The 26290-nt window shown below is 39.9% G+C and overlaps 2 protein-coding genes and 5 non-coding genes across 12 annotated transcripts in view; all 7 read right to left on the minus strand.

Moving 5' to 3' along the window:
• LOC139578461 (torsin-1A-like) overlaps positions 1-9911 on the minus strand; it is a 42009-nt gene extending 32098 nt beyond the window's left edge. The window contains exons 1-6 of one of the 3 annotated variants that reach the window (XM_071406078.1): positions 9799-9909; positions 9084-9127; positions 8854-8876; positions 8622-8664; positions 8401-8490; positions 8154-8224 (exon numbers count right to left, since the gene is read on the minus strand). The gene's annotated coding sequence lies outside the window, so the exon portion shown is untranslated. Of the gene's footprint in view, positions 1-8153; positions 8225-8400; positions 8491-8621; positions 8665-8853; positions 8877-9083; positions 9128-9798 lie in introns of all 3 variants that reach the window. The other 2 variants (XM_071406083.1, XM_071406077.1) reach the window with 2 other exon arrangements.
• LOC139579912 (small nucleolar RNA SNORD47) lies at positions 7411-7482 on the minus strand. The gene has a single exon (XR_011675919.1). It is a non-coding gene; the product is annotated as a small nucleolar RNA SNORD47 (small nucleolar RNA).
• On the minus strand, positions 7622-7684 carry LOC139579928 (small nucleolar RNA SNORD78). The gene has a single exon (XR_011675934.1). It is a non-coding gene; the product is annotated as a small nucleolar RNA SNORD78 (small nucleolar RNA).
• LOC139579916 (small nucleolar RNA snR60/Z15/Z230/Z193/J17) lies at positions 8285-8368 on the minus strand. Its single transcript, XR_011675923.1, has one exon. It is a non-coding gene; the product is annotated as a small nucleolar RNA snR60/Z15/Z230/Z193/J17 (small nucleolar RNA).
• On the minus strand, positions 8735-8815 carry LOC139579894 (small nucleolar RNA SNORD79). The gene has a single exon (XR_011675902.1). It is a non-coding gene; the product is annotated as a small nucleolar RNA SNORD79 (small nucleolar RNA).
• LOC139579913 (small nucleolar RNA SNORD74) lies at positions 9232-9308 on the minus strand. Its single transcript, XR_011675920.1, has one exon. It is a non-coding gene; the product is annotated as a small nucleolar RNA SNORD74 (small nucleolar RNA).
• Positions 9912-13765: 3854 nt separating the features above from the next.
• Positions 13766-26290, minus strand: part of LOC139578462 (oxysterol-binding protein-related protein 9-like) — a 34439-nt gene continuing 21914 nt past the window's right edge. For 3 of the 4 annotated variants that reach the window (XM_071406084.1, XM_071406086.1, XM_071406087.1), the window contains 18 exons: positions 25688-25717; positions 25538-25588; positions 24825-24863; positions 23209-23299; positions 22559-22663; positions 21688-21847; positions 21341-21453; positions 20986-21101; positions 20828-20913; positions 20497-20674; positions 19949-20033; positions 19738-19848; positions 19478-19541; positions 18867-19007; positions 18655-18733; positions 18340-18431; positions 17985-18120; positions 13766-15762 (listed from right to left, as the gene is read on the minus strand). In XM_071406084.1, coding sequence (XP_071262185.1) covers positions 15688-15762; positions 17985-18120; positions 18340-18431; positions 18655-18733; positions 18867-19007; positions 19478-19541; positions 19738-19848; positions 19949-20033; positions 20497-20674; positions 20828-20913; positions 20986-21101; positions 21341-21453; positions 21688-21847; positions 22559-22663; positions 23209-23299; positions 24825-24863; positions 25538-25588; positions 25688-25717 — 1752 coding nt within the window. In that variant the 3' untranslated portion in view covers positions 13766-15687. The remainder of the gene's footprint in view (positions 15763-17984; positions 18121-18339; positions 18432-18654; positions 18734-18866; positions 19008-19477; positions 19542-19737; positions 19849-19948; positions 20034-20496; positions 20675-20827; positions 20914-20985; positions 21102-21340; positions 21454-21687; positions 21848-22558; positions 22664-23208; positions 23300-24824; positions 24864-25537; positions 25589-25687; positions 25718-26290) is intronic. The other variant, XM_071406085.1, reaches the window with a different exon arrangement.

Raw genomic sequence — 26290 nt, forward strand, 5'->3', positions numbered from 1 at the left:
TCGGAACCAATATTCTAAAAACAAAGAAGTATTTTTATACAATATATCCCAATTATTCCATATATAATATCTGTGTGGAGAAAAATTGTGTTTATAAATTAAGGACCATGACAAGAAAACCTGCCGATGAAAAGCAGAAAGTTTCACTGGAATTTTGTCAATATTATAATTGCGAAACAACATGAAGTTAAGGCCACCAAAAGTAGAGAAGACATAATGAGGAATAAAATTCCAGATAGAAGTGGGTCTTCTTAGGAATTGTTTTATTCAATTGATCTTAAAAGTATTATTTAAAGTAGTAAAGTCCAGAAAATTCAGTCCACCAAGTGTTCATTACAACAGTTTTCCTAATGTAATGGGTACGGTTTCTCCAAAGAAAGTTGAAAAGCATCTGGCCTATCTCCTTGCTTATTTTACTGTCAAGACATAAAGATAGAGCACCTTTATTTAACTAGGCAAGTCAGTTAAAAACACATTCTTATTTTCAATGACGGCCTAGGAAAGGTGGGTTAACTGCCTTGTCCAGGGGCAGAACGACACATTTTTACCTTGTCAGCTCATGGATTCAATCTTGCAACCTTACGGTTAACTAGTCCAACGCTCTAACCACCTGCCTCACGAGGAGCCCGCCTGTTACGCAAATGCAGTAAGAAGCCAAGGTAAGTTGCTAGCTAGCATTAAACGTATCTTATAAAAAACAATCAATCAATCAATCATAATCACTGGTTATAACTACACATGGTTGATGATATTACTAGTTTATCTAGCGTGTCCTGCGTTGCATATAATCGATGCAGTGCGCATTCGCGAAAAAGGACTGTCGTTGCTCCAACGTGTACCTAACCATAAACATCAATGCCTTTCTTAAAATCAATACACAGAAGTATATATTTTTAAACCTGCATATTTAGCTAAAAGAAATCCAGGTTAGCAGGCAATATTAACCAGGTGAAATTGTGTCACTTCTCTTGCGTTCATTGCACGCAGAGTCAGGGTATACGCAACAGTTTGGGCCGCCTGGCTCATTGCGAACTAATTTGCCAGAATTTTACGTAATTATGACATAACATTGAAGGTTGTGCAATGTAACAGGAATATTTAAACTGATGGATGCCACCCGTTAGATAAAATACGGAATGGTTCTGTATTTCACTGAAAGAATAAATGTTTTGTTTTCGAGATGATAGTTTCCGGATTCGACCATATTAATGACCTAAGGCTCGTATTTCTGTGTGTTATGTTATAATTAAGTCTATGATTTGATAGAGCAGTCTGACTGAGCGATGGTGGGCACCAGCAGGCTCGTAAGCATTATTTCAAACAGCATTTTCATGCGTTTTGCCAGCAGCTCTGCTGTTTATGAATTCAAGCCTATCAACTCCCAAGATTAGGGTGGTGTAACCGATGTGAAATGGCTAGCTAGTTAGCGGGGTGCGTGCTAACAGCGTTTCAAACGTCACTCGCTCTGAGACTTGGAGTAGTTGTTCCCCTTGCTCTGCATGGGTAACGCTGCTTCGAGGGTGGCTGTTGTCGATGTGTTCCTGGTTCAAGCCCAGGTAGGAGCGAGGAGAGGGACGGAAGCTATACTGTTACACTGGCAATACTAAAGTGCCTATAAGAACATCCAATAGTCAAAGGTATATGAAATACAAATGGTATAGAGAGAAATAGTTCTATAATTCCTATAATAACTACAACCTAAAACTTCTTACGTGGGAATATTGAAGACTCATGTTAAAAGGAACCACCAGCTTTCATATGTTCTCATGTTCTGAGCAAGGAACTTAAACGTTGGCTTTCTTACATGGCACATATTGCACTTTTACTTTCTTCTCCAACACTTTGTTTTTGCATTATTTAAACCAAATTGAACATGTTTCATTATTTATTTGAGGCTAAATTGGTTTTATTGATGTATTATATTAAGTTAAAATAAGTGTTCATTCAGTATTGTTGTAATTGTCATTATTACAAATACATTTTAAAAATCGGCCGATTAATCGCTATCGGCTATTTTTGTCCTCCAATAATCGGCATCGGCGTTGAAAAATCATAATTGGTCGACCTCTACTAGAGATACCTTCGGCCTTGGTTATTAGGACTCTACCTTTTAAAGATAAGTCCCTCTGTAGCCATTGATTTAGCTTCTTCTGGGTATTTTTAATAAGAGGGTTAAAATTTAGTAAGCCTCTAGACTTCTGATCCTTTGTAATGGTTATGCCTAAATATGTAAGTTCTTCTTTTACTGGAATACCATAATATGAAGGTGTCACACAATCTTTGACAGCTATGAGTTCACATTTATTAATGTTAAGATATAGACCAGACGCTTTGGAAAAGGATTGTATCACATTTATCGATATGGGAATTTGGTTAGCGTCTTTCAGAAAAAGTGTAGTATCAGCAGCCAGCTGGCTTATAATCATTTCTTTAGCAGCTATGGAAATCACTTGTACAGGACTATTATTTAAAGAATTTGCAAGAAGTTGGGTGATTAATAAAAACAGGTATGGGGAGATAAGACAACCTTGCCTAATTCCTCTCTTTAACTCAAATCTAGGTGAGGTGCCATGTTTCAATTTGATAAAGCTGTTACCATTTGCATAGAGTCTTAATAGCCTTACAGAAAAAATCCCCAAAGCCAAGTATCTCAAGGGAGTGGAAGAGAAACTGATGCTCTACTGTGTCAAATGCTTTATAAAAGATAATACTAGTCTGACATTGTTAGAAATATGTCTGTTCCTCATGAAGCCAGACTGTGTTTCATCAATGATTGCATCCAGGACTTCTTTAATTATTTTTGCAAGTATTAAGGCTAATATCTTATAGTCATTATTAAGAAGACAAATTGGACGCCAGTTATCAATGAGCAGCCCTTCTTTTTTAGGCTTAGGTATCAGTGTTATTAACCCCTGACTCATTGTAGGAGGGAGAACATTGTTTTTAATACTCTCTAAAGACTTCAAATAGGAAGGGAGCTACTTGTTCAGAAAATAATTTGTAAAATTCTGATGTATTTCCATCAACACCTGGTGATTTATTGTTCTTTAGATGTTTGATAGACTCTATAATCTCTTCAACTTTGATGGGTTCATCACACTGTTTAGATTCTATATCACTGATAGTGAACATTATTCAGTGAGTTAAAAAACATATCTGTGGATTCCTGACAGTACGTGGAGCTATACAATTTTCTGTAAAAATTGCTACAGTATTTAGCGATTAATTTTTGGTCATCTGTAATAACACCATCAATGTTTAATTTATGGATAGTGTTATTTTTAGAATGAAATTTCTCAAGTCTAAAGAAATAGGATGAATTCTGTTCTCCCTCAAGCCATTTTTTCCTAGATCTAATAAAGGCTCCTTCTGCTTTTAATCTATATATATTGTCCAGTTTATTTTGTAACTCAATTAGTTCCATCTTCTCCTCCCCCGAGAGGCCGGCTGGGGACCTCTGAGAAAGGGAAGTTATCTTAATGATCACCTTTTCCTCCTCAGCTCTTCTGGTCTTAGCAAGATTACTACCATATTTTCTAAGGTATTTGAAAACCTCAAATTTAAAGAGCTCCCAGTTCTTGCAATAAGATTTTTCTTCACAAGCCCTTTCCCAAAAGTGTGAGAGCAGATCTTTAACCTCAAATTTAACTATATCATTATTTAATAATGAGCTATTTAGCTTCCAGTAGGATGCTCTGCCAAGGGTAGTATCAGGGGTAAATATTTTAATAACAATGTAAATGGCCCTATGGTCTGTGAGGGGAGTAATACAGATATTTGTAGTAACACACCCACTATCAATACATTTGGATATAAGCCAAAAATCTATTCTGGATTGTCTGGAACCTGTTTTGTTACTCCAAGTGAATTATCTGTCGGCCGGAAACCTCTCTCCATATATCAGTAAGATCAAACTTTTCCATAAAAAGTATTAAACCCAAATTCTGATTGGTTGGTCTACATGGAGGCCATCAGCCGAAATTGAGTGAGACTTTTGAAGAAAGCAAAACTCTGTTCGAATTTGTTTAGCAAATAAAAATAAGGCCTTGGCTTCACATTGTTTCGTAACCCCTTAGCATTAAGAGAAACTAAAGACAAAGACAAAACAACAAAGATTATATAAAAGTATAAACTGTAGTAGGATGAGTCAAAGACATAGGAGCAGTGAGCGTAAACGATAAGGAACCGAGATCTGCACCATTTAAGTCAATTTAAAGTGAAAATAGCTTATTCCATAAACTTTGAGCTAGACGTTACCCGGCTTTGAAATACAACTCAACTGAAAATTATGTTCAAGACCAAACCATGGGTTGTTGTAGTAAGAGAGACTAAAAACACTCTTTCGTTTAATCAGGAACTATTCTGAGAAATAAAATACAAAATAATTTAAATAAAAGGGTATCTACTATTTTAAGTGCATATTGTAATAAATGATGTTTTTTATGTGACTTTAACCCATAGCTACAATGCTGACATAATGCCTTTTTACTAAAATAGATTTTGTTGTAATACTTTGCTGCACCCCACAGATGAACTTGTTCTGCCTGTGCCAGATACTAACCTCACTCCCACACACACACAGAGAGAGATGGCTGACACAAACCATTGATGAGCACTGATAAGGCAGGGGGGCGCTCTGACCTCAGGGGGGCGCTCGGACCTCAGGCGCCAGTTGCGGGTGTCTGCATCAACATCTTGTCAATACAAGAGACAACCCAGACCAGCATGGCACTCAACGAGCACGCGCATGCATACACACACACACAAACCCCTGTTTCAGGCGGGAGTTCCACGAACAAAGAACATTACCATGAACCAATGAGACATTGATATCAGCCTGAAGGGGACGATCCTCCACTACCGACGACCAGTCAGCAGCACGAGCTGCCAGAATCTACGTACGTCATTACCTGTATAAAATGTATTGGACACTATGTATGTGGACTCCTTTTTGATAGTTCGCTAGGAACTTGACAAACGGATCCGTGCAGCACGATTTGTCAGATATCATTTACCAATAATAAAACTGTCTTACTATATACCGATCCACCCTGTCCAGTGTTTTAACTTCGTCTCATTTCTCTAGTAACTGTTACATCAACTTTTGACAATATGAAAACTGATCATAAAATAATTGAATAAAAAATGTTTTACATATACACGTTCCTAAGATCTTTTGGGGGAAATAAGTATTAATAACTAAATAGAACAATAACCGTGTAAAGTCAGAGCAGACTGTTAGGATTTATGTTTATTGCACAATAACCCAATACTACATCACGTGCTTGAATATTAGCAACTGTGGGCCTGGTTGTCTGTGCTGGAAGTAACAGTTAGCCCCAGATAAGTGTGCTGGGAAGCTGTGGTTAGCCTTGAGCGAGAACAGTGTGCTTTGTATGCAGGTGCAAATAGCTCAGACAATGTTACAGAACTGTCTGACCTCAGTCTCTGGGGTGTGGGAGCGTAATCTGCACAGCAACAGCGCCGGACACCAAAGAGCGCCAAGAGGATGGGACCAGTCTGAGCGCCGGCGATAGGCTGAGCAAAGTTTAAACCACGCTCAGCCTCTACAGACGGGTTTACTTGATCTGTTTACTTACAACCTGCCAGTTCTCTGTTCCGCCCTGGGAGATGATACAGAGAACCCGTATATACGAAAATTACATTTACCATTTATCGCTTGAGTTTAATAAAAATACTTAAAAGTATATTCGGTGACTCAATCACATTTTGTCCTGATACCAGATTTGACGCAAATCCTTAATAAGACATGTATGTCCTTTAAAATAGTATCTCAGTTACTGTATACATAAAAAATAAATACAGCTTTGAATCCTCTTCGTAAATTGGTAAACAAAATAAGTCTTCTGGTCATACAAGAACTAATAAATTGAAGTACCTGAGAATTCCTGAAAAATAGTCACCAGATGATTGTTAGGTAAACATAAGGAACATGAGAATACCATGGCTGAAACCATCATCCTGTTCCTTCTGGTGAGATTTTAGGGAGGAATATGGATTTCTGAACCGTTGAAGCAAGCAGCCTTTCCCTCATTTCATGTCATCTTGATCGTTGGCCACAACTTGTTCCTTCTTTCAATGTCCTCCGGGCTGAGATGCTCAGCGAAACGTATACCATGGCTCTGAAGGCGTTCCTCCTAGCAGCTTTCCAGACAGCATCCCTGTAGAATATCAGAGTGGAGGATAGCCCTTGTGTATAGTTCCAGATCAGTCTATGGTAGACTGTTAATATTTTCCACCTCTTGCCACTCGTTTTCAATTCCTTGATTTCACCACATGCAAACTCGCATTTTTCAAGCTTTCGATAACCATGGTGTTCGCGCCAACCATTTACTCAATGGCGTCAGACCTGGAGTTGAGTAAGGAGAAGGTAGCCCCGATTTCAGAGTTCATGTTGCGTTTTTGTGAGGGTGGAGGTTTGCACGGAGTAACCGGTAAAGAGGGAAATTAGTCAACTTCAACAGCATTCGAAAGCATGAGATTATCCATAGGGCAAGCGTAGGTATCTATAAGCACGTTTCTCTTGATTATCAATAGAACGGCTAGCTTTTCTTTTGTCACGACTTTGCATTAACATGCCGAAATAAAATGCCTAATTATTAAAGTAACAAGTCATATCTTGAACAAAAATGAAACTATTTTTCTGTCTTTCAGAAGTTTGGTACGGAGCTCGGTAAAAAAAAGCGTCTGTTAGTCATCTTGGAACCTCCTGCATGCCAAAATCCTATCCATTCAAATGATATGGACTCGTCAGTTCAGCCAACGGTAGCATGGGGTGCTTCATATGCTCTCGTCAATTGCATTTCTACTTGAATATACGCCCACCGCATGTCAGCTAGCAAAATAGCCAACATTAGCCTGCCTAGCTACTGCCCAAGTTATTTCTACAATTTCCAAAACGCCCACAACAGCATTACCTGGAAGACGTTTGCAAACTTCACATTCGTTTTTACTTGAAGGTACTCTCCTTAAAAGTATGACTAAGTTTAGTGCTTTTCCAATCTTTGTAGTTTTAAAAGGTTATTTTCGTTAACTAGATCAAATATATTTCTCCTTCTCCAAAGTTGCAGTTTGATCTGGAACCAAATGATTCCACAATTTGAATATGATTTATTAAAATCACTAAGCCATCTAATAACACACGATCTTACCTACTACCATGACATTGTGACCAATAGTTAGGTAAACACATTAAATTCAAGACAGGGATAATTCACACATTTTATTGATAGCGGAAAACAGTAAACTCGCAGTATAAAATGTGGTCTGAAATTATGGACTCTCCCACTGCATCGCTTGATATCCGTCATCATTCCTGAGGAATGGCAAAGAGAACTAAGCAAAACGCATTCACAAACAAACTCAGTAAATTTTATAACTATATTTTATAACCTCAGATATAAATGGAACGGTATAGTATAATCAGAAAAATCATTTGGCAGAATGTCTTCATCATAGGTTGAGTAAAGGGCAACTGCACATTACATAATCTCACCTTGTTCTTAGCTACACACTGGCAGTTGTAAATTCACTGGCCACCTAGAGAGATTAAGTTATTTTAGACAAATTACAATCATGGGCAATGCAATGCACTTCCAGGTTCCTCAGTTTTGGTAATGTCCACATAAAAATTCAGGTCAGACATTTGTAAGCATCACTGAAACTCAGTTAAGTGGACTACCCAAATCTATGTATACCAACCTGACAGGGAGAGCTCTACATGAGTTCCAATCCTTCATGCCAGGACCCACTGCGCCTGCAAATAAGTGAAAGATTATCACAATGACTCAAAATGCAATGGGGTCAATTTTAGAACTGAGTGTAACAATGTACTGAACCAGAGACAATTCAAAGTCATCCTTTAGTTGTAATTTCAAAATAACACACGTGTAACTCACTTCAGTCATCCTTCTTGCCACACCAGATCCTTGTTCTGCATCTAATGGGTCTGAATAGAGTACAGAATTTTAATCAAAATGCTCAAGGTATCCAAACCCAGACAACCAAAGAACCTCAATCTAATCAGTGTAACAATATTGTCCTCAAAGAGATCAGAGACCTGATTCAATGTCATCATTTCAGATTGCACTATGCTGTTCCCCTTCATTTTATATAGAAACTTTGTAGCTTACCCTAGATTAACAGCCAAACTAGACTTGAGCCTCCAGGATCCCATCAGAGCACGAGGTCAGAAACTTCAGTTCTGTAAAGATATACGGTCAGGGTTGTATAGGCAAAAAATGATAAATATGCTTTGAAATCAAGGATACATCAGATAGGAGCGAAAGACAATGCTGAGTATTCATCATAGAGTATCAGCTGAACTATGCTGTCATCATTGTATCAAGTATTAAGCCTAAATTAAACAAAGCAACCTACCCTTTGTCAAAGTTTCAGTCAAATGACAAGTTTCCATTGGCTTCTGAAAATGGAAAGGTCCCATGATCTTCATGCAGTGAGTTTAACCTACTGAAATGGATACAGATGGGAGCAAACAGCAAAGCTGCTTAGTCTTCATGGTGCATCTGCTGACCTACACATTCATTGTCTCACATGATAAAGTATTACTCGTTGGTTGAATGCAAAGTGTAGTAGCTTACCATGGCAACAGGTTCAGATATTGGCATTCCCAGAATAGGCCATCTGCAGATTAGAAATAAAGCCATTATTTTTGTCTCAGGAGAGAAAGGACTGGCTTCATTGAAAGCAGCTGCACTGCATCAGTTAAAACATTTCATTCATTATTTTTCAGAGAGATTCCCAATGTTTTTTTTAACAGTCATCATTTACAGTACAAGACACTGAAACTGCTATGAAATACATGAAACATACCCAATGCCACAACTTGTCTGCAGCTGTAAAATAATAAATGTAAAGTGAGCCTTTAAAATATCTTAACAGGTAATGGAAACAACGTGCTGTGCCTCAGAATATGCAATTTGGTGGTTGCAGATTCATCATCCAGACAGATCAAGAGTAGCAAATGGGGTCATCAGTGGCACAGGGCTCAAATTCTTCGATTTAACACGTGGATGTTGGGTAACACTAATAATCATGCATACCTCATTCTGAATCTTCCAACTTGTGCTTTGCTTCTCAGCAATACCTGCGAAACACAAATAACTTAGATCTGCAAAACTGTCCTTTGATAAAATGTCAGTTGAACAACTAGGACAGTGCAGTAATAGTGACACGAAGCAATTATGTATGTTCCAAGTCAGAATGGTTGGCGTTTCCTCAATGTAACTCAGATGTCCCTACCAACACTTATTTCATCATGTAAGAAAGGGAGGCCCAGCTTGCCGGGGTACAAATTGACTGCGTTGTAGTTAATGTTCGGCGTTCTATATTAAAGTGCACTCGAGTTCACTTGTTCCTAACTCGATCCTCTAGTACCCACCTACAAATTATTATATTAACTAAGCAGGCCCTCAATGAGTTGAATCAGGTGCTTTATCCAGAGCTACAACATAGCGCGATGTTGGGGGGGGGGTACTCTAGGACTTGAGTATGGTAACACTGTCCTAGAAGAAAATTCTGCTAGATTGAAAGAGACAAAAAACGTGTTCACCACACGTGAGACACGTGGTGGAGTTACGCCTGCTAACTAAGGCTAGCGAGCGCAACACGACCTAGCTAGGTCCTTTCGCAAGATTATGACACATTTACCAGACATAACTAATAAACTATTACGGCAAATACAAATTGATAGATGACTGGAAGCATGTGCATTAAATACATAACCTTGGACTAGAAACTACAAGACAAAAATCTTACTTTTCTTCAGGATCGGAGAGGAGAAGGAGACCGATGAAAGGGTGGAGGCTGACTTTATATGGAATGTATTCGCATTGGTTTATGGGAAAAGTCAGTATCTTCTTCTGTGATTGGCCAAACACGATTTTATTTGGAAGCCCCTTGCGGCGGAACACGGAACGGTTGGCTGGGGGCGGGTCGAACCCACCCATCACACTTTTTAATTTGCGCGCAGGCTTTCCATACAGCGGTGTTCGTAAACCCACCGCTAGAAGGATTCCAGTTTTTGTCAAATTGACCTCAGTTGTGATTTTTCGTAGCAGGTTAGGATAATGTAAGGTAAGGGAAATTAGGTTAGGGAAAGGGCTAGGGTTAGCAAAAATACTACAAATGTCAATTGTAGACGTTCATTTGACAAAAACTGGATGACAAGTTGTCCTTTAAAGTTCATATGGATAATATTGTGAGGAAGATTACATTGAAATTGGGTTTTTATTTTCGTAATAAGGCTTGCTTCCCGTTAATGGATAGAAAGAAGCTTGTTCAGGCCACTTTTCTCTGTCATTGATTATGGTGACTTGCTGTATGCAGCCTCCTTTTTCTTACAGAGACTGGACTCTGTTTATCATGCATTTTTGCGCTTTATTACAAATGCCAAATCACTCACCAACCATTGCACCTTGTACCAGATGTTGGGTTGGACCTCACTTTATATGCGCAGAAATCAAATCAAATTGTTTTTGTACAACAGGTGTAGGTAGACTTTACAGTGAAATGTTTACTTACAAGCCCTTAACCAACAATGCAGTTCAAGAAATAGAGTTAAGAAAATATTTGCTAAATAAACTAAAGTAAAAAATATAATAAAAAGTAACACAATAAGATGACATAATAATTACTAGGCTATATACAGGGGGTACCAGTACCGAGTCAATGTGCAGGGGTACAGGTTAGTCGAGGTAATTTGTACATGTAGGTAGGGATAAAGTGACTATGCACAGATAATAAACAGCGAATAGCAGCAGTGTAAAAACAAATAGTCAGGGTGGCCATTTGATAAATTGTTCAGCAGTCTTAGCTGTTAAGGAGCCTTTTGGACCTAGACTCCTCCCTATAGGCTGTCTCATCGTTGTCGGTGATCAGGCATACATACCACTGTTGTGTCGTCAGCAAATTAAATGATGGTGTTGGAGTCGTGCTTGGCCACGCAGACGTGGGTGAACAGGGAGTACAGGAGGGGACTAAGTGGGTCTACTCTAGGGTTTCCGGGATGATAGTGTTGATGTGAGCCATGACCAACCGTTCAAAGCACCTCATGACTACCAACGTCATTTAGGCAGGTTATCTACGAAGCCCTTTTGGGTAAACTCCCTCTTTACCTCTGTAGTCTGGTCTCCTTCACCAGCAGCAGTTACCATACCTGGTCTGCTAGGTGGTTGCTACTTAAAGTCCCCAGGACATTTACAGTATTAGGCAAGACTGCCTTCTCGTCCTGTGCACCAGAGCCATGGAATAGTCTGCAATCCATGCTTCATCTAGATATGTTAGTGCCACTGAATGAATTTACATTTTTGATGGGAGACTCTGTTACAGAGGAGTATAAATGCTTTTTTAGGCTGGATCACGTTGTTGTATTGTATTGTTCTCTGTTTTAAATCTGTAATGTATTGATTGTCGCTGCCCTCTTGGCCAGGTCTCCCTTGAAAAAGAGAATGGGCTTCTCCTAGTTAAATAAAGGTTAAATAAAATAAAACATATGTTCCATTATATTGACCAGAGATTGGCCGCTCTAACAATGACAATAAATGCCGTAAATAAAAAGGAAGGCAATCAGCAATCCCCCCCCCCCCCCCCCCCCCCCCTATTAAATGTGGAATAAATATATTGTATTTTTTCAACAAAATTATGATGCAAAACAAATGTCTGTAACTCATGAAATAGAAAATAAACAGATATATGTTTTGTAAAGCTGATCTTGTTAAAGAAAACAAAAAGCAAGATCAGGTGGGACCATTGTAGGGCAGATAGGCGTGTGAACAACCACAATCGTCCTTGCTATTCAGAAATTCTTGGGGCGTCCCTACCCCCACTGACGTTAACGTTTAAAATGGTTAAAGTACAGGTTATTTAAGGGTTATGGTTAGGGTAGGGACGTCCCAATGATTCCGGATATCACTAACAGACACAAATCCGATATAAAGTGTTTTTTCTCAACATTTCCGGGATGTCATGTGTTCTTAAATCAGTACACTCGTAACAATCTCAGCATTACAAAACGTATATTCGATTAAATAAACCTCACGATGCAAATAAGCCATTACTATGTTGACCAAATTAGACACAGTATTGACCTCCACACAAAATCTACTCGCTTGGGTGAGCTGGAAAAAACGCCACCTGTTGGAAAAGACTGATTTTGGGGCGAGTTATCGCTCTTGCTTCGCCTTTTCCTCTGTCTTGTGTAGAGCGTGGTGGAATGCGCCTCAACCAATGAAAACGTGTGATCTGTTTTAGCACAAGAGCTCGTCAGCTTGTAGTTCTAAAACACGGAAACGAGTTACCCGTGTTCCGTTCAGCTATTGGAAAAATGAATGGGTTAATAATGTTTTGGAATAAACAACGAAAATAAGGTCTGAGGTGAACACAGGCTTATTAGATCTTATACGTTTTGTTCTATGAGATAATAGCAGTCAGTTAACTTGACCTTAATGAATTATGAAGCCTTCACGTGCATTTAAAAAAATAACATGAATTATTCCAAATTCACAAAAAGTGGCGTTAAATAATGAAAATGATCTTACAGGACAAAACGTATAAGATCTCCTAAACCTGTGTTTACCGCAGACCTTATTTTCGGTGTTTATCCAAAAACGAACCATGGCGGAGTTAGTGCCTACAAAAAGACGCTTAACTATTTATCTCTATTCTCATTGGCTACTGGGTCGTACCAATGAGGTATGGGTTACACAAAAAAACGAGAACATTTTAGTGTAAAACACAGAGGCGAGAGGAGAAGAAGCCACTTTTGGTATGCGCTACATGTAGAGCTCATTGTATACTAAGCCGTGTTCACATTGGCAGTTTGAAATGACTCAAATCCTATTTATTTGCATTCCCGATTCGAATCTGGTCTTTTCCCTGCAGTCTGAACAGCCAAAAAGCAATCGGATATTTCAAGCCACATTTCAAACCATCTTCGTAGGTGGTTTGAAGTCAGATATAAATCTGATTCCTGTGACTTGTGTCTGGTCAAATCTGATTTATTTGCCTGCAAGTGGTTTTTGGACTATTATTTGGCATATCTTGTTGCTTGCTAGCTACTCTGTTTACAGTTTGAAAATAACATGTGGTAGCTAACTATCTTAATTGTTTACAAACAAATCAGTGAATGTGATAAAAAGCTAAACAGCTACCAAGCTAGTTAGTCGACTGTTGTGGCTAGACAAATTAAGTTGGATCTTCTTATCCATTGAGGCTTTTTTTTTTTTTTTTTAAGTGTTCTTACACTATGATTTTGAACATTCAAGGCAACTGGGAAATATCCATGGCAGGTATTGTTGTCACCTCAGCTTGCTACATAACTTCTGAGTGATAGGAAGCATGAGCACCACCAGCAATCAGCCTACACCGCTGTGCAAACACCCATCCTTACTATGACAACTAGCGTAGCCATGTCAGCAAATGACTGCTGTCTGAACACGCACCAATCCAATTTGGTCATTTGTAACTTGCTTTTTGGACAGTCAGTAGTACAAAACTGATATGAGCATGAAGGCCTGCAGTGTGAACAAGGCTTTAGTCGCAGAACAGCTAATTTCATATCACTTATAATCTGAATAGATACTCAAATACTATAAATGAGTATAATTTACTTTCTATCATATCAGATATAATAATGCCGTTTGAGATTCATTACTATAATGTATACTTATGTACTTGTACTGCTTCAGCCACAAGCTTTTTCAACGAAGGATGTCAAACACAGCGGTAAACTCATGGAGATTTAATATTATGCATCAATAAACATGAAAATCTAATACAATCAATGGTTATGATTCAAAGTAAATAAAAAATACATTTTGTTCCGATTGCTCTTTTGAAGCGATACTGAAATGTATGGCAAGGCCTTGATTCAATATTAATTTACAAAGTCATAACATGAAAAGAAAAATGGCTTGAGTTTGTAACCTCTGTAAATTCTATTATATAAGAAGATACAGTATTTATCTACTTTAGAGATAAAAGGATGATACTCTACCTTTACATTTCGGTTAAGTGAACTTGTTGAGTTTCTCACCACAGGCAATCATTGAGTGCGTGTATTCAGCAGGAATGTGCTCTCTCTACAAATGGTTTTGGTCACAATTCCTTTCCAATAACCAAAATGTAAATTCATGTACTGTATTACCTGGCCTTGCTTACTGATAAAACGTCTTCTGAGGGGAAAAGGAATAGATCTGTCTTTAGCTGACAATATTTCACATAATGGGTTCGCTGAAGAATATCCACAGTCATATGATTCATATGCTCAAGTGAAAGATAGAGATATTCTTTTAGGTACTTATCCAAACATCTGCTTATTTAGTTTAAAATGATGTGGCACTGAATGGGGAATGAACCTTTCAATTAAAGGCAGAAACAAGACAATTATTCTTTCCTATTTAACACCACCACTGGACATAATCTAACCTGGTATTACATTTTGTACCCTAAACCAAATTTAGCACTCAATAAAACCTCTCATTAAAGCGCCTTAGCATGTTACCCAATCACCTGAAAAACAAATCAAAACACATACATTTGTTCATAAATGTCACAAGGGAAAATTATAAACATGGTGACAAGTCCTCTTCCTCGACTCCACCTTTGTCTATCTTGCAAATGCAGACTTCTTGGGTCCCTCTTCTGGTCATCTTGAGCAGATAAACATACACTAGTCCAGGGGTGTCAAACATCTGGCCCGTAGGTGAAAAAAAACTCAATATACTTTAAAATGACAAAAATAAAATCTACACTGTGTTGAAATGATAATGGACCTACATTTACAGTTTCTTGACTGTGTCCAGCTCGCTAATAAATCACCAAAATGAAAGCCAGACAGTCAGGGAGCATCAGAAATTCAACAAAAAAAATGACGGTGAGGAAATAACACATTTTCAATGCGGCCCTCTGGACCTCGTTGAAGACAGAATGCGGCCCCCGGGGCAAAATGAGTTTGACACTCCTGCACTAGATGGAGTTAGTAAATGGGGAGAGAATGTCAACGAACTTGAGAGGGCACGAATGTAGAAAGGAAAAGGAATGATTCCTGATGTATTGCCATAGAGTTCATATCCTCAAATATTTACTACTGCCAGAAAGAAAGATAAATAAAATTTAAAAAAGAGAATATATATATATATATATATTTTCATCATAAGTATCTATATATAAACAGCTGTAGCTAGTTGTTGGCAAGCCAAGTTGTCCCCCTTGTGATTCCACCATAAGGCCGTCTAACTCCTGGAAGTACACCATTCATTCCTCAGTCACCAGCTTCCCTGAGATACAGAACGCTGTTTTTCGAGGTTTGTTCGATCAAAACACCCGCCCCCTCGAGGAAAAGAACAGACCCTTGAGGGATCCTCCTGCAAGATTGTGAGGACTTGTTTGTGTAGCCGAAGGGCATTGGTACTGTTTTTGTCATGCTTTTTTTAGTCGTTCAGGGGATGGAGAGGTGGAGGATGTGGGGTTGGCAAAACAAGGGTTATTATTTTTTACATTGTAGATGTTTCATCTTGATTTCATTACATTTTTACTTTGAAAATGCAAAGCTGTGATCATGTTCAATCATCAGTCATTCCAAGGCTTGGATAAGAAGTGGTTTGCAAAATAGTTCTTATTAAGACTCCAAGATCTGCATCTTTGGCCTCAGTGCCTCTGTGATCCAGTTCTTTTCAGTAGAGGCTCATCGTAGACCCAGCACTCCCCATCCTCATGGAACAACTACAGGGAGGAAACATGGAGACAATCAGAGGGGACTACAATACCGCTTATAAAAATCCAAAAGTCACAGCGCCTTCAGAAAGTACACACACCCCTTGACTTCTCCACATTTTGTGGTGTTACAGCCTGAATTTAAAATGGATTTAATTGTGATTTAAAAATATATATATATATCACTGGCCTACACACAATACCGCATAATGTCAAAGTGGAATGATGTTTTTCCAAATTAATTACAAATGAATAGTTGAAATGTCTTGAGTCAATAAGTATTCAACCCCTTTGTTATGGCAACCTAAATAAGTTCAAGAGTAAAAATGTGAGTTGCATGGGCTCACAGTGTGTGCAATAACAATTTTTAAATGACATTCTCCTCTCTGTACCCCACACATACAATTATCTGTAAGGTCCCTCAGTCGAGCAGTGAATTTCAAACACAGATTCAACCATAAAGACCAGGGAGGTTTTCAATGCCACGCAAAGAAGGGCACCTACCTATTGGTAGATGGGTAAAAAAACAGACATTAAATATACCTTTGAGCATGGTGAACATATTAATTACACTTTGGATGGTGTATCAATACACCCAGGCACTACAAAGATACAGGCGTCCTCCTATCTTAGTTGCCGTAGAGGAAGAAAACCGCTCAGTAATTTCACCATGAGGCCAATGGTGACTTTAAAATAGTTACAGAGTTTAATGGCTGTGATAGGAGAAAGCTGAGGATGGATCAACAACACTCCCTTTGGCCGCCTTTCCTTCCAGTTTTCTGCTGCCAGTGACAAGAACAAATTGCAAAAATTGCTGAAGCTGGAGACTTATATTTCCCTCACCAACTTTAAACATCAGCTATCTGAGCAGCTAACCGATCGCTGCAGCTGTACATAGTCCATCTGTAAATAGCCTACCCAACCTACCTACCTCATCCCCCATATTGTTTTTATTTACTTTGCTGCTCTTTTGCACACCAGTATCACCATTTACACACCATCATCTGCTCATCTATCACTCCAGTGTTAACCTGCTAAATTGTAATTACTTTGCTACAATGGCCTATTTATTGCCTTACCTCCTCATGCCATTTGCACACACTGTATATAGACTTTCTTTTTCCCCCCATTGTGTTATTGACTGTACGCTTGTTTATTCCATGTGTAACTCTGTGTTGTTGTTTCTGTCGCACTGCTTTGCTTTATCTTGGCCAGGTCGCAGTTGTGAATGAGAACTTGTTCTCAACTAGCTTACCTGGTTAAATAAAGTTGAAAAAAATAAAAATGAAATTGTAGTTACTCCACAATACTAACCTAATTGACAGAGTGAAAAAATGAAGCCTGTACAGAATAAAAAAATATTCCAAAACATGCATCCTGTTTGCAACAACGCATTAAAATAATCCTATAAAAAAATGTGGCAAAGCATTAAACTTTTGTGTTATGTTTGGGGCAAATCCAATACAACACATTAGTACCACTCTCCATATTTTCAAGCATAGTGGCTGCATTATGTTATGGGTATGCTTGTAATCTTTAAGGACTGTGGAGCTTTTCAGGGTAAAAAAGAAATGGAACGGAGCTAAGCACACGCAGAATCCTAGAGGAAAACCTGGTTGTCTGCTTTCCACCAGACACTGGGAGATAAATTCACCTTTCAGCAGGACAATAACCTAAAACACAAGGCCAAATCTACACTGGAGTTGCTTACCAAGAGGACAGTGCATGTTCCTGAGTGATCAAGTTACAGTTTTGACTTAAATCTGCTTGAAAATCTATTGCAAGACATGAAAATGGTTGTATAGCAATGAAGCTCTTAAAAATGTACCCAGAAAGACTCACAGCTGTAATCGCTGCCAAAGGTGATTCTAACATGTATTGACTCTGGGGGTTGAATACTTAACTAAATCAAGACTTTAGAAGTTCTCTCCTACTTTGACAAGAGTATTTTGTGTAGATCGTTGACAAATTACAATTATAAACATTTTAATCCCACTTTTTAACACAACAAAATGTGGAGAAAGTCAAGCGGTGTGAATACATTCTGAAGGCACATTTGCAATTAACACAACTATTTCCCCAAGCAAGCGAGCCACCCTATGAGTCATATACTTTCCATCAAAATAAATACAATCATCATGACCGTGAACTATTAACCTTGATATGGACTGGGTGGCCGTTAATATTGCTGTCAGGCTCTGGAGATGTGTAATAAGAACAGGCACACTCACCCTAGTTTCCCACTGCATTTCATTCTCCTTCCTCTCCCTGGCCTCGCCCCTTTGCTTCTCCTCCAGCCTGTGCTTGGCTTCCGTTGCTGCATCGATGTCTCTCGACTTCAGGCTGACCGTCACATCCTTCCAAAGGCTGAGGGTCAAACACAAACAGTGACTTGAGGTTCCGGACCAAACTAAATAAATATATTGCTAAATCTGATAATTTTGTGCCTGGCTGGATTGATAGTCACATTAAACTGGATGCCATGGGGGTAGTAGCTCCTGCCAAGTCCACAGAAAGGCAAATGGACAGAACACAAAACAGCCACTTATTACTGCCCATAATAAAACGAAGAGAGAGACTTCTCACCTGCGGGACTCGTACTCCAGCTGGTCCTCCAACTTCCTCACCTTCTTCTTGATACAGCCCATTTTCTTTGTGTCAATGAACAAGGAGTTTTCCTAGATTCAAATTCAAGAGATAAAAAGTTTGGGTTGAAAGTGTATTAAATTGTAACACTTTCTATATTGCTTTTTATGTACGAGGTCAACCTTCAGTGAGAACATGTTGAGGTCAGGGATTAAAAACATGGAACAGTCATTTCCTTAAAACAATAATCCTTTCCTGAATCACCTATTAACACATTGATATCCAGCAGAGATCAAATGTTTTAACTGAACTCACCCCAGATGCCCACTTAGCGTACATCACTCCATTCCACTCTCCTTCAATGGAGCAGAATGATTTCTTGTCATTGGGAGGACTGCAAACAAACACATTTATAATATTTAACTAACATCACAACCCCCAAAAATATATACTGTTGTGAGCACAGTTAATAAAGCAAGAATAGGCTAACACTACGTGGATGATTACAAATAACAAAATCCCCTTACAAGATCTCAGCGGTGATCCTGTGCTTCTTGCCACCGTAGAAGGGCTTAGTGTGAAACACGATGCTGGCACTGTAGCCCGTTTTGGAGCAGTTGATGTTACACTCTCCACCCAACTCCACCCATGGGACAGTCAGGATCGACCTGAAGAGAGAAGGAGCACCCCACTACATGTCAGGTCAGGGAATCCAGATAGCAACTTATACCCATTTACACACACTCACTTTACATATATAGTAAATTGTGTGTGCTGTACTGGAATTCTGTTTTATTGTGAATTGAAATGGGTCTTTTATTTCCAGTACCACAAACTTGAGACACTGTGATAGTGTGTGTTATTTAAGCAATAAGGCCCGAGGGGGTGTGGTATGTGGCCATATATACCACGGCTAAAGGCTGTTCTTATGCACAACGCAACACAGAGTGCCTGGATACCACAAACCTCTGAGGTGCCTTATTGCTATTATAAACTGGTTAGCAATGTAATTAGAGCAGTAAAAATAAATGTTTTGTCATACCCAAGGTATACGGTTTGATATACCATGGCTGTCAGCCAATCAGCATTCAGGACTCGAACTACCCAGTTTATAATTACTCTTCAAGTATGACCCTACCTGCCATATCCATTGGGAAAGGTGAGTATGTAGTGCTCGTCATGTTCCAGACAGGACACACATCCTGGAGGAGAGATGGGGAAGCACACACTTCAGAATACACAAAACACACAAAAGTTTTTGTAAGTGTGTGGTATTTTTTTGTATCTTATTAGGATAAATGTTTTGGACTATGTGAGCTAAAGAAGTGTTCCCATGTATAGTAGTTGGTAAATATTTGATGTTAACAGAAAGCCTAAGTGCTTGAAGCAATGTCTTACCCTGGCCAATATTGTGCACTCCAATTGACATTCCTAAGAACTTTGACTTGGTCCAAATGTGGGCGTTGAACTGAATCTTTTTTCTGAGACACTCTGCGTAGAATGCAGAAACTACAAGGAAGAGGAAAAGCAACAGTACAGTTAACATGTATGGCTCTGGCACTCTGACAGCTGGGAAAAATATTGAATTGGGGGGGAGGGGGGAACTCACTGGGGGGGTGATGAGAGACCTGCTCTGCTACAAAAGACACACTGTTGGCTGAAGACCACGGCACCGGACCCTCTGACGATGGCTCCTGAGGAGTGGGAGGAGGGGTCGGGGGTAAACATTAATTTATTAGTAAAGGCTTGATGAAACAATTAAAAACACTTGCCTCAGTATCACAAAACATAACATTGATTATAAACTGGGTGGTTCGAGCCTTGAATGCTGATTGGCTGACAGCCGTGGTATATCAGACCGTATACCACGGGTATGACAAAACATTTATTTTTACTGCTCTAATTACGTTGGTAACCAGTTTATAATAGCAATAAGGCACCTCGGGGGTTTGTGGTATATGGCCAATATACCACGGCTAAGGGCTGTATCCAGGTACTCCGCTGCACCATGCCTAAGAACAGCCCTTAGCTGTGGTATATTGGCCATATACCACACCCACTCCTCGTGCCTTATTGCTTAATTATAGTATTACTAAAAACCAGCATATAAATCAAATGAATATAAGTTGTCAGTCTTTACTGTGGTACAACGCTCACCATTGCGGTGGGCTCCTCGCTCTCTGAAGGCAGGTCCCAGTGGCAGAAGAAGACCTCTCCCAGGATGGGGTTGTAAGGCTTCTTGGCCACTGAGCTTTTCCTCCCCGCATGGAAGGCTGACATGTACCACTTCACCACCTGCACCATGCGCTCTTTGGGCTCCAGCTGATCTGCGATACTGGGGATGAAAACATCAGCCATCACACCACTGGATGGAAAAGTTGTGGCCCCACCTGAACACATCTGTGCAGAATGACCTCAATGGAAATGATGGGGGGATTCTGAAAAGCAATGTTGTTGTTATTTTGGGGGACTGTTTGAAGTGGTGTACCTGACAAACAAATCCGGATGTGCAAAGAAGTCAGCGTACATCTCCAGCAAAGACCTCCTCTCCAAGATAAATGTGGGCAGGACCACCTGAGAAAGAAAAGAAAACAATCAGCAAGAGAGAGACGAAGAGAGACGGACGGACAGACGGAAAGCTTTTACCTTGGTGAGGTCCATGCCCAGCCGCACCTGGGACAGCAGGTGCATGATGACACTCTTGTGCTCCTCCACAGACTCCCCCTGATCCTCCGCCTCGTCATCATGGCTGTCAAATTGATCTGACCAGAGCAGACGGTAGGCAGTTTAAAACACCTACAGTAGGCCAAACACCACTGATACAGGACATCCTGATGTCCTCTTTTCTGTTCCAAAATAAAACATCCACCAAAATAGAACAGGAAAAGAATGTGTGATGATGTTGTTCCATAAAAATAGCTTCCTGTTTGGGGTAGACACGTGCGTGGATAAGTAGGGCAATGTGCGTGTGTGGATTTGTGTGCGTTCATGTGTGAATCACCTGCATCAGTGGTGCCGTTAGACATGGAGGAGTTGAGGGACTCGTTAGTGTCTGGTCGTTTCAGCACTGTTCCGTCATCGCTGTGAGGCAAGGCAGCAGGAGGCCGAGAGGAACTGACAGAGAAGAGGATGGAGGGAGAGATGAAAAGAAAGAACTGATTACCTGACAGGAAATATATAAAAGGCCCAGGATATAAACACACCTCTAGCAAAACACAATCAGGTTATATGATAATGAAGTATGTAGTGTATGTGGTGAGGTGGACAACCTCCCTCCCCGTCCTTGGTCCCTGTAAACCCCAGTAACTGGTATGGATGGATTATGATAAAGACAGTATACACACTCACTCTAGAAGGTGCTTGGGAGACGTGCTGTTCTGGTAGAACTCGTCAGCGTCGTAGAACTCGTCTTCGCTGCTGGAGTAGGAAAAGTCAGGGATCGAGTGGGAGGGGATGGTCATGTGACTGGGAGAGGCACCGCTGCTGCTGGGATCCGAGGGGCCACTCCCTGAACCAAACACAGACAAACAGACAGAGGCGTGGGGGTTGAGTTTATTTACTCTTGTGCGTAAACAATTATAACTGCATTAAACTCAACAATACAGAGGCTCCATGTCAGGTCTTTCTTGTCAGTGATCATATGGGCACCCTTTGTCTGCTCACATTGTTCCCACACTCCCATGAGGAGTTTGTTCTTTGCATAATCTCCCCTGCAGTGCAATGTGTTTTCCCATGCTTCTTCCTTAGTGCACAGCACAGGATTTATTTAGCAGCATCAGCAGGATTGGAAACAGGCAAGACCCTCCAAAATAACCCATTTTAGAAAATATGAGTAAATGAAAAAATGCCATTGAAAATGTCATAACGTCTGTGTACTCCGATGAGTTTCACAAATGTACACAAAATCAATGCAGTTATATGTGTGGTGATTGTGACCAGGGATTAAAATGTAAAAAATAAATAAAAATAGGTTGGTTAACTCTGATCGCTGGTTGCGGTGAAAAAAAGTAACATTTCCCATTCTTCTAATACATTTTACCGCAAAAGGTGGGTAAACTGTTGGGGGGGAAAAAACTGGGTTTACCCTTCACTACACCAGTGACTGTGACATGATAATCAAGTCCCTAAATGCAAGTGTTCGGCACATAACACAATGTTTGTCTGGTACCGCTGCTAGCAGTGTTGATGACCTGACCACTAAAGTGAGGTGACCTCTGACCTGTGCTGTTGGGGGTCGGAGTCTGCAGACTGCCCATCACCGTGACAACAGCCCCCACCGGTAAAGTGGAGGGCCGCTGTTCTCCTTTACACATCTGAGAGCCATCTACAGAAAGAAAGACGATGAGAGAAAAAGGAGAACGCTCTGGCTTTAGAACAACACTGCTTTATGATGCAACAGATACAATGTCATTACAGACCTGGTGGGAGAAAGCTTTTCAAATCACACAAAAACTGCAAAGCAGTCAGACTAATATAAACCTGTGACTGTGAGAATGATAATGTCACCAGACTGTGCCAACATGGGGTCAAGATTTGGAATCAGATTTTTGTGTCCAATTTCGATTGCTCTACATTGGGAAAAGTTCATGGCCAAGTAGACATGAGTCATAGAGATTCAAGCACACCAGGTGGCACTGTAGACGTGGTTTCAGGAAATAAACATTCATCAGGTACAGAAATCTGAAAGTATTCAATCCAAGCCTATTCTATGTTCATGAAATACATTTTTTGTTAAAAAATAAATAAAAAACACCCCATGTCAGCAATATCAGTATGTGGACTCAAAAGGGGTATTATTATTCTGATGGACAAAATCTTTCTGATAGGACTGTAGATGAGATTGTGTTTCTGGCTCTCTGTATACTGTACCTGTGGGGAGGGTGGTCTGTGTTGGCATGGCTAAATTGACTAAAGAAGCGTCCAGAGGCGGAAATATCCCATCCACTGGGTTGATGGTGCTCTGTACAGGGCGAGATAAAACGGTGCCAGTCTTAAAACATAAAAGATACATTTGCAACTCACATCGCTCTAGAACGCAATCTGTAGTAATACTTAATGCAACAACACGGAGCAGACTATCATGACAAAATAAAATATACACTGCTAATGACTGGAAAGATCAATTACCTTTCACTCTGCTTCCGGGAAATATTGGTTAATTAAGTTCTACCTAATCAATATCTACCTACTTATATCACAACACTTACTGTAACCTAATACTATCCAGCATAGTTGCAGCCCTGCAAAATCTGACCAAACACATTCCAGTTAACTACAGAATGTGATGGCATAACGTCCCCTATTGAAATGATCCTGTGAAGTGAAAACCACATGCTCAAGCTACATTTCTCAATGGCCGATATCTCTGTAATGTACGTACACACACTATACCAAGTGCACTGCTGCCATAGCTTTATGGGTCAGTGATACATTTGACCCTGTGTAACTCTGTCAACAGCAAACACTAGAGGAGAAGCCAGAATTCATCAAGACCTCCACAATCTCAGAACACAACAGTGTGGTGGGAGCAGCATGCTGAGGGATGACAGACAGGGTGAAGAGAGTGGTCTGACGCTCAGTGTGGGCACCGAGCAGAATGGAAGATGTCACACTACTCTGCTGAGCAGACAGAAGTACCACTTCAACGAAGGATCTTTAGAGAGTCAGGAAAGTGGAAATATGAAACTAGCCAAGAAAAATGAAGGCATGCAGTGAATTAAAGTAAGTCCTCTCTGCCCTTTAGATCTGGGGTCAGAGTGAGATTTGGGAGAGGATTTCATCTTGAAAGTAAGGCAGTCACTCCTAATAATAGCCAATTACAGAAATGTTGCCGCTCCATCGTGGTGGAACCAAATCAAACCATTGTGGCCTCGCTAGCTAGAGATGAAATCAACAGCGAAGGATGCCTCTAGTGCAGGTAGAAGGAAGTGTTTAGAGCTATAGAGTGCTTAAGCCATGGTTAGAAGAGGGTCTACACGTGTAACGCTAATGGCCAGAGAGTCTACTCTCACAAGACGAGCCTGGCGGGCTGATCCTATGGGATTCTGACTTAAAAACATCTTTGGGAAGAGAGTAAAGCCAGTAAACAACCCTTGATGGGTTGACATCTATTAGTCCTTGATGGTTCAATAGGCATGCACAGTAAGGAGAAATCGATGGCGAGTTGGGGGGAGGGTATAAGCGCACTCACACACTCGTAAACACGCACGTCATGAAAGAAGCAGAATGATGTGTCTAAAATGAGGGGTAAAGAGAAAAGTACCCAACTATTATCAGCAACAGAAAAGCTAAGGACATTCAGCTGGAAAAGGGGAGTGGAAAAGGAAAGAGCAATATACCAGATAAAGCCATTTATCAAATGGCATGCATTGTTCCAGATCTGATTTGTCTTCTTTTCTATAGTTCAGAGTGAATTAAGCGGAAAAGAAGAATAGAGGTTTGGTTGATCTAGATTTTTCTTATGGACAGAGAACGTCAAAACTTACTATCAGTCCGTTTGCGTGTTGCTGTTCGTTACTTTGATCCTTAAAATTTTGAAAAGAAAACGTTACTTAGGATGGCTCAATTGTTTGTATGTAATGATGATATGAGCTTGTTAAGAGCTTCTCTTTCAAGAAACCAGTTAAGTCATTTAGAAAGTCAGAGCATTTTTTATGCCAACATAACACAAGAAAAGCATTATGAGCTCAAGGATGATCGAGTGTGAGAGGATCACCTCTCCAAAATCTCAAAATGGAACCTAATGGAATGTAGCAAACTGCCCACAATAAACTACAACCCAGGCTGTAGTCAAGTGGAAAACTACTGGCATGACTAAAACAAGCAGTGCACCGTGATGTTCTCACAACAATGACATGACAGTAATGCAATGAGAGCCCCAACACCAGGGGTGGGCAACATACGGCTTGCCGGTTGGTTGCCCATTTGATCTGGCCCGCGGGTTTTAGATTTTTTTTCATTTGAGTTAAATAAAAAAACCAGTCCAGGCCACTCTTGAACATCTAAAACTAGATAGAAAGTATGTCGAAATTATAAACGATTTCAAATAACTGCCCTTTTCTTGGCTCACTTTTGACGAACAAATCAGTTAGAAAAAAAATATCTGCAGTTCCGCTGAATTTTGAATTCCTGATGTGGCCCTCGAGCCAAAAATATTGCCTACCCCTGCCCAACAGTCAAAGGAATTAACCCTTTTTACCTTGGCAATCTGCAGCAATACAATACAGTGCTTGATGGACTCTACCATACTCTGAAAAGAAAAACAGCACAGACAATAAAACACCGCACTCAACCTCCAACAGGAGATGATTCTGAAAATAAGGATGTATAAAAATGGGGTTTTACTTACACATGTGGTTTCCTTCAAATGTTCAATTTTCTAAAAAAGGGGAGAAACACATTTACAAATGGCTGTTTCACTTCAGACATTGTTTCAACACCTGACGGGACTTGGAAATCATGACTGAAAGTTAGGTAAATCATGGATTGAGAAAGATCGGCCAGTGAAACCAACACGGAAACCAGCTTTGTTCAAACTCTTCCACAACCATGGATTTAGACTGGACGAGCAATGATGACATTCCATCTATAGCTGTGTTCTATGTTCATCACTACATAATAGGTCATTGTCCTCACCATATTAAATAAGCTACAGAGTTTAAATGTTACAAACTGACCAAAAACAAAACTCAGGATCTCAATAAGGAAGTGAATCACAGCTAAGGCATTTACAACCTGTTTGCTCACCATTTATTAACTCATTACTCCCACATTTGTAAATGTTTGTAAGCTAGTTATTCCCACATGTATTTTATATACATTTCTTAAACATCCTCAGTTGTGTGCTTATTCTTTTACCAGGTACTGCATAAATGGCATGCCCATCTTCTTGTGAGAAATTACACTGGTCACTCAAAACATTTATAAAGTATAAATAGCACACAATTTAGAT

The sequence above is a fragment of the Salvelinus alpinus genome, chromosome 6, assembly GCF_045679555.1.
Source record: "Salvelinus alpinus chromosome 6, SLU_Salpinus.1, whole genome shotgun sequence".
Taxonomy (NCBI): domain Eukaryota; kingdom Metazoa; phylum Chordata; class Actinopteri; order Salmoniformes; family Salmonidae; genus Salvelinus; species Salvelinus alpinus.